Source organism: Parambassis ranga, chromosome 5, assembly GCF_900634625.1.
Source record: "Parambassis ranga chromosome 5, fParRan2.1, whole genome shotgun sequence".
In the NCBI taxonomy this organism is placed as follows: Eukaryota; Metazoa; Chordata; class Actinopteri; family Ambassidae; genus Parambassis; species Parambassis ranga.
Window position 1 is genome coordinate 16,046,118 of NC_041026.1, and position 14,657 is coordinate 16,060,774.

Consider the following 14,657-nt stretch of genomic DNA (forward strand, 5'->3'; position numbering starts at 1 on the left):
GTCACCCAAGCCAGATTGATCCATAGTTTTGCATTCATGCAACATACTACTAGACAAATGAAAAGCTTACTTTTGATACAAAAATGTTGTTACAGTTGAGCAGCATTAATGAAAACTCACAATCTGCAGTCACAGCTAATAACACTAGAGCTGCTTTGTGATAATTAATGTGCAAAAGTTTAATTTGTAAATCTCTTGTCACATTTTTCTTTCTTCTATTCCAGCCATCTGGTACATCAAACTGTATCTACTTCAAGGTACACTAAACAAATACAACTCTGGGGGCCAGGCTTAGATTGTGTCATTGATAATGATACATTACAACTTCACACAACAAAGGGGTAGGATTTAAATGCCATCCGCTTACACAACAGTGCCGATAGCTATTTACTGCAACTGTGATTCACTGTCAACTTTACAACCAAATGTGGACCTCAAAAGATGCAAGGAATCCTACTGACAGTCTGGGCTAAGGCGAGTTTACTTGTAGATTTACACCAGGGGAGGAGGTGAGTCAGCTCTCATTTACATGGCCTCTGCAGTAAATGACACTGAGTGCAACACAGCAGCTGATGCAGACCAAAAAGTGTCCCGTGGTTTGAAAACACGGAAAAGTACAACTGATAACCGCAGCAGTTTAAGGTGAATTCTTACAGTCCTGCTGAAAAATGAGACACAGTCAAAATGTATTTACTTCAGCATTATTTTGCATCTGTTTATTTAGCAAATAAACTCCCAATCAGGTGGCTAATGGAGAGAACAGCTAATACCACAATGGCGAATGGCAGTGGATCTTATGGGAGCAACTGCTCACCTGCACTGCTTGCCCAAACTCAGCGAAATATTCTTCCATTCCCTGAGAAAGACTACTTTACATAATCATAAGCCATTTTGTGTGCAGCATTAATTCAGCCCTGAGAGTAGGCATTTAATCATCCTGTGGAAGGAAGGTGCAGGCTCTCACAGTTGATGATTTTAAACAGTCCTATCAGGCAGACGCACTGACATATTATGAAATGACAGGCAGCCCAATAAAGCTGGTGCAATCCCTGCACACCTTAAGAAGACTTTGATGGTTTCCGTGGCCTTGCGGGGAGAGGTCACTCACAAACATAATCTGCAGCCTTGCCGTAGATGTAGACTAGAAGTGGCTTGACTCAAGGCTGCCATTCAAGGCAACAGAGGACTGTATGCAAATGAGGCTGATCTAAATTTCTCACTGCTTCTCTGCAGTGTGGATAATGGGGAAAGTTTTGTTGGGTGGATAAGACAGCTTTAACGGTATTCTTTGGGGGCACAGTTATAAAACCACAAACCTCTTTAGCTGTCAAAATGGCAAACTCCAACTTAACGGAGGAAAAAAAAAAAAAAAAGATAAAAAGAGAAATGCTTGGCCATGTTAAAGGGCTTCAACTCCAAGAGGCATGCTTGAAAGATACACAGTGACATGAGCACAGATCACTCTAGCCTACTGTACTTCCTCTTGGGCATAGTGCCTTCACCAGCATTAACCTTAGTGATCTCTCTTGCCTCGCTTTCAGTCTCTTCTTCATCCTCTTTTATTTCCATCTCTTCAATACAAATTCACAAACACTATGTTGTACCCTGAACGCACGGATCCCTGAACCTTATGTTACATTTAGGCCTGCATTACCTTCAGTTAACATCAGATGCAGGCCCAGTTCACAAACACAGAGCCCGTTATGTACTTTGGACTACACTGCAGAAGCAAAGAACACAAACAGCCGCTGGCCCCCTGAGCTGAAGATGATTTAACTCATTCAATATCATTAGCCTCAATAATGACAATGTGCCAACACAGCAAGGCGGCCGCTAGCAAATCAGATGCAAAAGATTGTGATGTGATTCCAGACAACAGTACTAAGGATGTGTTTCCTCAAATCAACCTTCAGTGTTACTTTCTGAACCCACATTGTATTTTTACTTAAATGTTTTAAGAGGATCAGTGTCTTTGCCAGGGTTGAGGATTCATGACAAATTACATAGTCTACACAAAAATGTTCTGCTGGCCTTGTGATGATAATGTGTTGTAAGACACTGCAGATTTACTTTTCATATCACTAGTGGAAAAAAGGCAGTAGAGCTTGATAACACTTTGCTGATAATAACTATTACCCTGGCTTGTTGCTTAGAGAATGTAAAACAAACAGTTCACTCAGTGATTAGAATATATACACACAGTTTGTCGATTTAATGCCGAGCAGGTAATCTACATTAATGACCATCATGGTGAAATGCACTGTACATGACAGTGAACTAATTTTCTCTTTGAGCGCTTTGAGACAATTCTGATTGTAAAATGGACGATATAAATAAAATTGAACTGAATTGAATTTTCTCGCTGATGCTGCATGGAGATTTTTAGTTGTGTTCAATTTGTTACTCATTGTTCTGCACTCAATATGCAGTTAAAGATATCCCTCTTCATAATCATTCTTCTTCTCCTTTTAGAAAAGCCAGAGTGCTCTGAATAATGTGTCGTACAAATAGAAGTCATTTGCATTTAAAACAAACAACACGCATGTCTGTACCTAAACCTTTCAAATGTGGGTTGTGTTAGAAAAAACACGGTCATCAGTCTTGATGTCTCTTGAGGTTCCTGCACTCAAACAGGGTTAATAATTACCATCTGAATAAAACCTTTTATCAATCATGACGTATTGGAAGCAGCTTAATGCACTTAGTAAACAGCCATCATTATGAAAAATGTCAGTGCCAGTTTATTTTCATTTATATATTTGTGATGCTCATTAATATGAGATAACATTAATTATATATATATATATATATATATATATATATATATATATATATATGTAGAGAGAGAGAGAGAGAGAGAGAGCGAGAGCGAGAGAGAGAGAGTCCTCCTTTAAGAAAATTAGGTTTAAATGTGCTTGTTTCTGGACTTGTTTATGTCACAGCTCGAGTAGTTTTACACAGATTTGGGGAAGTGTATGGTTCCTGTAAAAATAAAGAACCTCTGGTAACTGTCATCAAACAGGTGTGATTTCACAGATTTGACTCTAAGGACAAAGCAAAACAAACCAGCATAGCAAAGTGTTGATATACAGTATATCACCTCTATGCCATATATTATACAAGCCTGAACCAAAGTATTTTAAATTCATTATTCATAGTGTCAACCAATTATATCCATAGTTGGTTGACACTATGTAAAATGTCTGGGACTAAGTTCAGAGCTGCCATGTCCAGTTCAGGTATGACACCCTACCTATACTTCATGCCAGTCTTCACACTTTGTTCGCTGGAGGAAGGCACACTCTGGACAGACAGTTGTCCGAGACTGCGGGCCACCATCGCCACTGCCCTGAACTTGCTGCGGGTGCCTGTGTTGGGGCTGTTTGCATTCTGTCGGTTTAGCCGGTCCTCTGTATTGCGACTCACCCCACCACGATGGTCCGTGCACACTAATGACACCTGCATCCTGGCTGCTGGCCAACTGCCCTTAGTGCAGATATTTTAATCAAACTCTCCTCTGGAAAAAAAAAATGTATAAGCCTGAAGTATGCCGTTACTCCAAGTGGACGCTCATCCTGCGTCTCTGTTAGAAATCACTGCCCAGTTTCTGAAGAGACAGACCAATGCACTGTGCACTCCAAAAAAAAAGGAGGTGTGGGAGGGCAGATGAAAATGTGTGCGGATCGCTGATCAGGTGAAAACAAAATCCTGTCAAAGGAAGTCCAAATCCAAGCACAACATTATAGCCACTCTGCCTCAGCTGCTATGACAAATAAATGTGCAATCACTGCAGACTTCAGACTCAAGAAAATGCCAAGTCCACACAACTGAGTGGATAAAACAAAAATCAAAATCTCTTAAAAAAAACCAGAGGCGGTTCGAGTGAAGTTTTTTCCTTGATTCGTTTGCGTGTCCTCCCTTTCGTTGCTTTATCTATTAATCAGAGGCTCATCAGGAGCTGACAGGCAGATTCAGAGCCTGAAATTCCCCTTTAAAGCTGCTAGAGATAACACCTCTAGCTGACAATCTTTAAGAGTCTTAACGCACAGATCCACACAAAGAGATGGAGAGAATAAAACACGACACACTTCCAAGAGGTTTTCATCTCCCCTTCTTGCTCCGTCTTGACAGTTGTGCTGGCTGTTGCATATTCTACTCACTACTACTGCATCTTAGTAAAAGGGCAACCTCATATTCATTTCCCAGCTCTGACTGTTGCCTGGATTAAACTTACATCTGTATGCCTTGTGCTCAGCATAAAGCGGCACACTGCACACACACAGAGAAGAGATGGGAGGGGAGAGCAAGAGCGAGGGAGGGAGGGAATGTGGTGGGAGGGCTATAAAGAGAAGCTATGAGGAGGAATATTCAGAGAGCCAGAGCAGCGTGAGACAACAAGGCATTGAAATCTGTTGTGATTACAGCAGCTCTCCAAAGAAAGGGTAGAATATTTTTTGTGCTCATCTTTTGTACGTCTGTTGCCCTGCAGTGCATTTTAATTTAGTTTATTCTGGCAGGAGAGAAAGGGGGAAGGCTGCATGCTCAGTGGTCAGGACTTTGCGACAGCTTATAGCCTCAGAAAAGGGGGCTCTCACGTGGGTCCGTTCAACTGCCCATGAAATATTCATTATGTAACTTTATCCGTGACAATATATGACAGACAGACATGTCACAGACTAAACGGAAACTGTGTTCTTGTCTTTTGTGTATAACTTGTCCCTTTAATTTTGCAGAATGGTCAGACAAGCAAATTAAGTTTGATAAAAACAAAAAAAGAAGGAGAAATTATTTAAGCGTTAAAGGAAAATTCCAGCAGGTTTCATTTCTTGTATCATCTAAAAATGTGTTAATTAGAAATAAATACAATTACGATATGATATGATTATGAACAATGCCAGTCACTCTTTGGTGAACTCTGTAAGCAGAGGTAAGAGTGAACAAATATGATAATGGTTGGAGGTTGAAAGTAAACACCATGGAAGCCAAACTCAACACAACAGTGGCTGCCAATTGAAGAGACAGCAGATGACACATGCTCCTGGTAATATAACACTGAAGCTTATCTGAGTGGATGAGCTAGTGTGCCAAAGAGATAATTAAAAGAGATGCCATCAGAAGTAGACATGTAAAGCAGTTGAAGGAGCGACCTCCATCAAAGTAATCCAGAAAACAAGCTGTTGCTAACTGAAAGCCCTATTCTTAGTAGTATGACCTTTTGCTCTCCTGGACTTAAATAGAACCCTGAGGGGAAAGGTGGTTTAATTGAGGTGCAATCTGGTTATCGTGTCACAAATCGCCATAAGAGCAGAACCTGAATGCTCCTTGAGAAGTTTAAAAGGGATGTTTCAGTGTCAAAATATCAAGTTTCAGGATATCAGTTTCAGCAAAAGCAGTAGCAGAGATCACATACAAATACATAGATCGGCTACTGCAGGGCTATGTATGTCCTATGCCTTGGGTGAGGGTGCTGGGGAACAAATTTGGGACCTTTCCCCTTGTCATCTGCTCATTTTGACAGAGTAGCTGACCGTGAAAAGCAGAAGTCTGCCCTCACTTCCCCTTAGCACAGGGTATGGCCCACGCTTTCACCACCACTGCAGTGGAAACATGATGCCACAATTCATGCTGCTTTACCCCCGGGCCCTATCAGGAGTCATGACAGGGGGAAGGTACTGAGAAGTGGGAGAGGCCAGGGATGGCTGCTCAGGCTGCAGACAGATAATGTGTCAGCCTTGTGATCTATGCTAAACTCACATAAGTTAGCCAGGGCAGCATGCTGTCAACATCCAACCTAAAAATCTGTCAAACAATATTCAAGGCAAAGGATAAAAAAAGAAAGTACCTGCTTCCCTGCAGTGGCTTTTTGTGGTTATTATAACTATGTGACGACTTGTCATTTCTTGTCATTACCACACCATATAAGTCCATGTTTACCTTTGATTTATCTGTGTCTGAAAATCTACACATTTATTGACTAGTGTGCAATGCAAGCTACAGTAATCAATACAAGCATGCATCATCCGACTGGCTAGTGATCCATCAACTAAATGAATCAATAGATCCACCATCCTTAATGTATTGTTCTTTTTGCCATTTTGTCCAGATGACTAACCCCCACAGCTTGATGCAAACTCCACTGCAACATGTTCACTTTTTTACAGATCTGTAAGATGTCTAAAATATCAATTACAAAACCACACAATGCCCTGTAGTTAATAAATATGCAACATGAGCTATGAATGGCTACAAAGATATGCCAATGCAGAGTAAAAAAAAAAAGAGCTTAATCCAATATATCATGCATGTCACACTTACTATGATTTAATAATTCACAACAGGCACATCTGCCAGCATTCTATATACTGACAGCATTTCATTTCTTTTGACTACTCAAAACAAAAAGCACCAAAAGGCCAAATAAACAGAAGAGCATTAAAGATGACTGACACCTAATCACTGCATGATGACATGTATGGGTCTCTTGAAGAAATCACATGTGCACACCTGACATACATTTTAAGGGTGACACCTACAGCTGTCAAGTGAGAAAATGACTAGTGAATTTCTATTGTTAGAAACCTGAGACTATGCTACCAAGACATCATTGAAAGGGTAGACTTTCATCTGTATGTTACTAAGAACCTACCAACCACCACTGTGTTTAATTTATTACAAGTTTCCACCGGCATGACATACCAAATCCCACCACAGAGCACGTAGCACTCTCCTGACCTGAAAGTCAACCAAGAGTCAAAGTCAGTTTGGATAAATACACTTGCATGCTTTCATGCACACTTTAACAGGATTTCTTTTCTCTATGCCGTTATCGAGCAGTACTGGCCTGACCTATGAGCTGCTTTGTGTTCATTCATAACAGCACACAGGAGCGCTTTAGGAATAAACTTGCATTCATTGTTTGTCATAAGACAAGTTGTAACAGATGCTACAATAAAAATAACTAGCACTAGCACTAGCACACTATTAACCTAGCTAATTTGTTGTATACGTTTAGGGTAGACACAGTATGGTGACTTACAAAGTGCCAACTGTTCGTCAAAGACAAATAGCAGAAAATAGCCGAACAATACCTAAATACCTAAATCCTACGGATCACACTGTTAGTGAAAGACTTGTAGACAGCAGCGCTTAACAGACTGTTTTCTCCTGTCACCTCCTAGCGCCTGGTTTGTAGTTATCCAAAAATCTACAGATTGTCTAACATCCTCCCATATACTCCATCACTGTGAGTGGTTGCAGAGAACTGATAGGGCCCTGTACCTCATTCAGTGTGCGGGGGAAGAGGAGGAGAGAATAGCTGAAGGTTCACAGCAGAATGTGTGCGTTTCCCCGATCACGACTACAGCTGAGTAAAATTCAGCAAAACCAGTAATAGCACTCTGATTTGGAAAGTACGGATAAGGAAGGAAAACAAAAGCCTAGAGGAAATTAAGATTCAAATTCACCATGCAGTCCAACAGCTGTAAACACACACAGAAGCTAAGAGCTATAAAAATAGGCTGCATTAATGTATCACATTTATTGACAATTGTACATCCTATTATAAATACCATAAAAGACAGCTACATGATGCACACACACACACAAAATCAAAATTATTGGTTTTGCTAGGTTCTTCCATTCCCGCATTGGTCAGAAGGAAGCTTTGGCCATCGATGATGCCATGCCATAATGAAGCCTCAGGAGTCTGTCCTGGTTATACAGGAGTTTCAGCTCAGACAGCTGACCTCTTCATAGCTGTATCCCACATACTGCAGCAAAGGAGTAGAGGAGAAGACAACTACTTCAATCAAAATAGCATAAGAAAGACTGGCAAGGAAAGCACTGTTGGGCCCTGTCATGAGAAGTGATTCTTTGCTGCTACTGCAGTATTAGCTCTAAAAATAGGCTCTTGCACTATGAATTAGTTCTATACTGTACAGCGATCCCAGACAAAATACAAAAATGGAAAAATGACTTCCAAAACTGACATTTGTCACCAGAATGAGTGTCTTGAGAGGCCTTTCACTGATTTTCTCTCAGGGGCTGACTGGGTACCTCCATCGAGCTGGGACTGTTACATGAACTGCTGCTCCCATTTGCTGCAGGGTGCTCAGCCTAATCTGTCAATTTAGTTTAGCGAGCAATGACTTTTTGTATATCTCTGTTGGGGCTGCTGCAGAGTTTTGACTTAACAAAAGAGTCCCTCCAGAAGGATAAAGAAACTCTATACTCTACACTTAGAATAACTCTGCTGATTTTCACCTACCGGTACCTATGTATTTGGGGACAGACAGGCTGATCCAATATAGACGGTGCTTCAAGTCTGTTTGCCTGTTTTGCAAACAAACAAACCAACCAACAGCAAGAACAATGTCACGTTGAAGATGCTATTATGGATGAGGACACTTCTTACTATTTATTGGCTGACTTAGTTAGCATGGAGCTAAGGAAATACAGTGGGGGAAGACCAAGGCTGCAGGATACAGTTTGTGGAGACCACCCAGGAACTGAGCTGCAGCAGAAAACAATGGGTGGCGGGGCCCTTTTTCAGAAATTTTTATGATGCCAACCCAAAACTGGATAATCCTTCCTCCATGAATAAGGGCTTTGGCTGAGATCATCTCTAAGATGAAATGGATAACAAATTATTAGCTACAGGCAAATGTGGTGACACAAAACAACCTTGAGGAAGCAATTTTATCAGAATATTTGCACTATACTTAGAACAGTGAAATAATGTTATTTTAGTACAAGCAATGTTCAAGTTCAAAAAGGTTTTGTGTGATTGAGGATCACATGGTCATGCAATGCATCCTGGCACAAGCAATTGTGAATACCAGAGCCTGTAGCTTGCTTTTATCAATAATGTCAATATAACACGCACACAGCATTTACCACCAATACCGACTCACAACCTCATTAAAACTTTTCCTTTAAGTCAGAGCTATTTTAAGGTCTTCCCCTTTCTCTGTGAACACATCTTATTGTTAGAAGACTCATCCAGTAACAGCCGGCCAGGAGAATGTCAATTGTGGCAGCAAACAATTGTTAGTGCTATGTGTACCCAGCCACAGAGAGTGACTACAGCTGTATCGTATGCAACTCATGGCCAGCTGTCCAAAGGTGGTTTAAGTTGCACTTACTGAGAGTTTAATTGAGCGGCATTCATGAGGATTTGAGTAACCGAGTGAAAAGGATAGCATCCTTGAGATGGGGATGGGTAGACAGAACAGGGTGTTTGTGTGGGTATGAGAAAGAGATAGAGTGGGTTAAAAGGCTTAAGAGAGTTAATGGAAAGAGATGTCCGGTCAGACAGATTGACAGTGTTGATCGACAGATGTGGTAATGCTTTTCTAACAGCTTAATGCTTCCTAAGGCTGTGTCTAAACATGTCTAACGGCTGACTATTTAATCACTGTAATGAGCATGTAATTAAATAAAGAATAGTGATGTTTACAAGTTATCTCAGCGTCAACATTGTGTTTCAAACAATTACTAATGTAAATCTGATCGATTTAAACTGAAACAAGGAGGTGCTGGAAATACACGCATACTATAACACTAGGTCCGGCTCTTTGGTGATTCTGGGAATTCCAACAGAAGAGTGAAGAGAAACATAGGTCACATCTGTGAGCAGCGAGTGCTGCGATTCTTAATTCTCCAGTGAACATGACAGATTCCCTGCAGACAGCTGGGCTCAGGAGGAGACTGTTATTTTGGCCGTCCCAGCTGACACATCTAACAGAGCGGGAGAGCTAGAACAATCAAAAAATAGGACAGGAAACCCCTGTTCTTATGTAATATAAAATTAGTATGACGACTTTTGCTTAAATCATGACATTAAAATATGAGAACAAGGTGGCTTTTCAGTACATTGGCAATGTATGTTATCCCATGTATGCAATGGGTTACACATCTACCAGAAATACACCTATAATATAGTACACTGTGAAGTAAATAGACCAAGTCACTGAGTAAATATGTTTATAGTATAGCTGTAATCTCACAGCATCATAACCTGGGTAACATGATGGAGTTAAACAGGGATGATTTCAATAGACCAAAAGGAACACACTCACTAATCTGAAAGAGAGAGAGGGGGAATGTGTGTGTGTGTGTGTGTGAATATGGAGCAGAATAATCTGTTCTGTCCAAAAGAAGATCCTCCCGCCTGCCTGTGTGCATTTGTCATACCTAAGGAAATGTCATACAGAGAAGCGTTGCCAGGCAGAAATGCTTTCTATGGCATGTGTTTTAGTGGAAGGATGTGACTGCTTGCTGACATTCTGTATCCGGAGTGTTGAGGTCAAATGCTGGTGAAGGTAAACATTAAGTTAACAACACCTGCATTGATGTTATCAAAATATAAATTAGATATAAAACATCTTGTGTATTGTATCATCATTGGTAATCCACAGCTCTGAAACCAGCAAAGATTTTTTACAGTGATGCATCACATGATAGAACATAGCATGAACTTAAGCTTTTTATGATCCTGTCACACAAGCTATATAAAGAGAGGTCAAATCAGGCTTATGAAACAGATGGTTTTTTCTTAGCTGTAGATTATGGGACCATGAATAGCCTTCACCTGTAGGACAAAGCAGCTCTATAATGTGGTCAGATTGCTGTTAACAAATCTTTGACCTCAACATTCTGAGAGGCCAAACCTTTTACAGTCTACATAACCAACTTCGACTAGATGTCATAAAAATAAACGTGACAGGAATCACAATAATGTTTCACATCACCAGAAGAGACCAAGGCAAGTAAAAGGAAGTCCGAAAAAAAAGAAAAATATGGAAAAGCAGTGTTCATTCGTCAGTACAAAAAGAGGTTTGGGCTTGGGGAAGTGGCTTCAGTCACGGTGGATATAATGTGCTGCTCTCTATGTAAAAAAAACTTAGCTGAAAACAGGCCATGAACCAACAGAGAACAACATGCCTTAAGCTGATATGCAAGGACAAAAGCACCAGCAGGAATGTTGCAAACCCAAATTAATGACAGTACATGCTGACAAATTATTTTCATACAAAATTTGGGTTTTTGCACTCCTGCACCTGCATCAAAATGAAGACCTAGTTTTGCTGCAGTTTCTGAAAAGCCAGCCAAGTGTAAAACAGAAAATTCACAGTTACACTCACATTAAATTTGCAGTGGCCACAAAACCATAACAGAAATGCACTAAAAGCTTTAGTTAACTTTCCATCTTCTCTGGACAGATTTAGACCTGTGAATCAGCAACACTTTGCCTTAGTATTCCCTAACCACATAAACATATAGGTCTATCATTTTTGTAGTTGCCTAAGGAATTACTAAATTTTTAAAGATAATACTGATGTAGCATATCATTTAAGTGCAATGAGAAGTTTAGGAAAACACAACAATCATGGCCCCAAGAGAACTTTTGAACAAACAGAACTTTGCTTTTTGTTTAAATATGAGGCGTGACAGTTCAGGAAATATATGTTGAATGTTATTAAGTAACAACTTTTATGCAATTCAAAATGACAACGGCGCTGCTCTGAAGCATGTAAGAGACTGAGGGCAGTGGAGAGAGCCTCCTACCTCCTGTCACTACTGGGTATTCATACAAGAAAAATCCCAGGCAGCCTCCAGTGACACACATTACTATACACACACTTTTAGACAAGAAAAGGAAAGAAACAGCTAAGGCACAAAGAAGGAAATTAGGCAAGAAAGAACAATGTTAACACAGGTGTGAAACATAATCAGATAAAAACAACACATTCACACTGCTTCCAGCTAAACCTCAGCAATATGATGAAGGAGGAGTTACAGCATACTGTATGACGAAGCAAGAGCTGCTAAACTAAAGATGAATCAGGATTTGAATCCATCACCCAGCTAATGATGAGAATTAATTTTAGTTAATGTAGTGCTAGTTCACAATGTCCTTGTTCAAAGCAAGGCTAAGACATGACACTAATAAACCATAAACTGCAGTTCCTCAAATGGCCATATGAGGCTGGCTCCAAAAGCAAATAAATCCCCATAGAGCCCCATGTTAAAGTATCCAACTACAGCATAAATAAACAAAAGATTTAGCCTGTTTTAGTAACATGGCAGCAGGCACCTCAGAACCACTGAGTTGCGTACTACTTATATGCCATAGTTCTGTATTTATATTTGAAAACTAATGCAAACACTCTCTCAGTTTTACAAGCCTACTTGTAACATGCTGCACTTCTGATTAAAACAACATTAACTGTATGTATGACATGGCTGTTCCCTTTTAAAATTCAAGGATGCTCCTGATATAAATCTGACCCTTAGGATATTAAAACCACAAAGTGAGAAAGTTGCAATATGTCAAATGCATATCATGACACTGTGCCATTTACTGTCCTGTGTAAGGAACCTCATACAATGTGGTCTAAATCCAGACCTCTAAAACCATGTGTGAATTAACTGATTGTGATTATTTAGTTGATCTGTGATACATAACAGTAAAACACAACCACAAAAACAAAGAGGAATTGTGTAATCCCTGGCATTACCAACCTCCTGTGCCCACGCTACATTTCTGACTAGAACATTTTGACAAGCTGTCAGACTTAGACTAGCCAGCAATAGCTTAAATAGAAGGAGAGGTCAGCGCTGGAAACAAATCCATATAACTCTGAATACCTAAACACTATTTCCTACTTTTGTAACAAAGATGAAGCAACAAAGATGACAGCCACTTCTGTCCCTCTCTTCAAAGTAACTGCAAGGCAGCAGGCTCGAGGTAAACGGTAAAAAACAGGTTAATCTACAGACCATTCAGCTGTGTGTAGCTGCAGCTGTGGATACGAGTCTGCTGCTAAATTTAGCCCTGGAGTCGGGGATCGCCTGAAGAAAAACGTCACAGTTGCCCAGGCTGACACTCATGCTGTGTGCTGCTGAGATTGTGAAAAACTGAGTTATGAGCGGCTCAGTGCAGATTTGTCATCTCATCATTAAAAGGTTTGTGAGTAGATATTACAAAAAAGGAGGAAATAGAACCATGAAAGTCCAGATTAAAAAACAAACAAACAAAGAACTTAAAAAGAAAGACAATTCCTACGCACTGCCAACGTAGTACAAGCTGCTATTTTTAATGGCTTTAGTCATCTCCTATTCAAGTTTAAATATCATGCTATGCTCACTAGAAAGTGATACACATTATCTGGACAGAATGTTCAACAGTGTAGGAGTGCAAAGAGCGATGCTGTTCTCAGTGACTGCGTTATGGCATCAAGTGCAGTGTTAGGCATTTGGAAAGTGTGATATCATAGGAGCTACAGTGAAACAGCTGCACCACCTAGTGGAGATCAGCCATTACTAACACTGCAAATTCTCACTCCTGAAAACCTGTGAGCAGAATTTGATATTTCTCCCTCAAATCAGTGTTTGGAGAGCTAGTTGATTGACTGTATATATTGTAAAAGTAACAAACAACCGCAAAATAAAAAATAACATTTTTGTTAAACTTCATCAACCCTTATCAGAAAGATAATCTGGAAGCTTGGATCATTTGGGTTTTAGATAGATAGACAGATATACTTTATTGATCCTGCAGGGGGAAATTGTTAAAATTGAATTGCTCATTCATAGAAATCAATATAATAAACATTGAAGACTAAAGACTGTTTTGTATGCCCCCTAGTGGCCAAAATTAGAGTATAGACTACAATCCATCCATTTATCATGCAAACCCACTTTGTCCAGCAGGGTCACAGGGGGCTGAAGCCTATCCCAGCTATCTACAGATGAGAGGTGGAGTACACCCTGGACAGGTCACCAGTCCATCACAGGGCAACATACACACTCACACCTACGGGCAAATTGACCTAACAAGCACGTCTTTAGAATGTTGGAGAAAGCTGGAGCATCCGGAGAAAACCCACGCAGGTCCAGGGAGAACGTGCAAACTCCCTAATGCAGAAGTCTTAAAACAAAAATTAAAACATGCAGATAGCGAGATAGTGTCTACCTGACCAATAGGATGAAATAAATTATACAAGATGGTAAAAACGCTGGTAGAATGCTTTCCATCAGACGATGAGTAGAAAAAGCTTGGGGTACATCACTAGAACAGTTCAACGGTCAAACGTGTAGCTTTCCATGTATGAATGAATGTCCGTGTAGTGGTCATTATCATGTCCATTAGCGTTAAGTCACTCCAGAAATCTATACCCACTCAGTCATCCTCCATATGGCTCAGGAGACGTAAGCCTTCCTGTCTCGCTTTACTGAACTGAAGCTGGCTTCTTAACCCACTGCCTGGCTCTTTCAGTCGCAGGACATGAATACTAGAGAAAGTTTTCCGGTGTCCAAATGGGCCTGCTGACTGAGTGGGAGTATTTTGTTTCAAGGGCAACATAATGGAAATAGATTAACTCTTTGCCTTAATTTGAACTGCATTGTATTTAGATCATTAATAAAAAATGCTTAAAACCAGAGATATTTCATTTAAGAGTATTCACACACAGTTTTAACGGAGAGACTACTCATCCTGTCTCATTGTTGTTCCATCAGTTATATTGATTAAGACACCGTAGTGAAATGAAACCTCATATTTTTATTGAGGTAAAAAACAACATTTGCGCTACTACAAGAGTGCATTTCAGCCAAATATCTGTGTGTATACATGTTTATGTGCAGGACAGTAA

At 40.2% G+C, this 14,657-nt stretch overlaps 1 protein-coding gene across 7 annotated transcripts in view; it reads right to left on the reverse strand.

Annotated features, from left to right (window-relative positions):
- kcnab2a (potassium voltage-gated channel subfamily A regulatory beta subunit 2a) overlaps positions 1 to 14,657 on the reverse strand; it is a 75,053-nt gene that overhangs the window by 27,515 nt on the left and 32,881 nt on the right. The window contains exon 1 of one of the 7 annotated variants that reach the window (XM_028405143.1): positions 3,254 to 4,261. The exons of the other annotated variants lie outside the window; for them this stretch is intronic. Coding sequence (XP_028260944.1) covers positions 3,254 to 3,465 — 212 coding nt within the window. The 5' untranslated portion in view covers positions 3,466 to 4,261. Of the gene's footprint in view, positions 1 to 3,253; positions 4,262 to 14,657 lie in introns of those variants that run through there. 7 annotated transcript variants of the gene reach the window in all.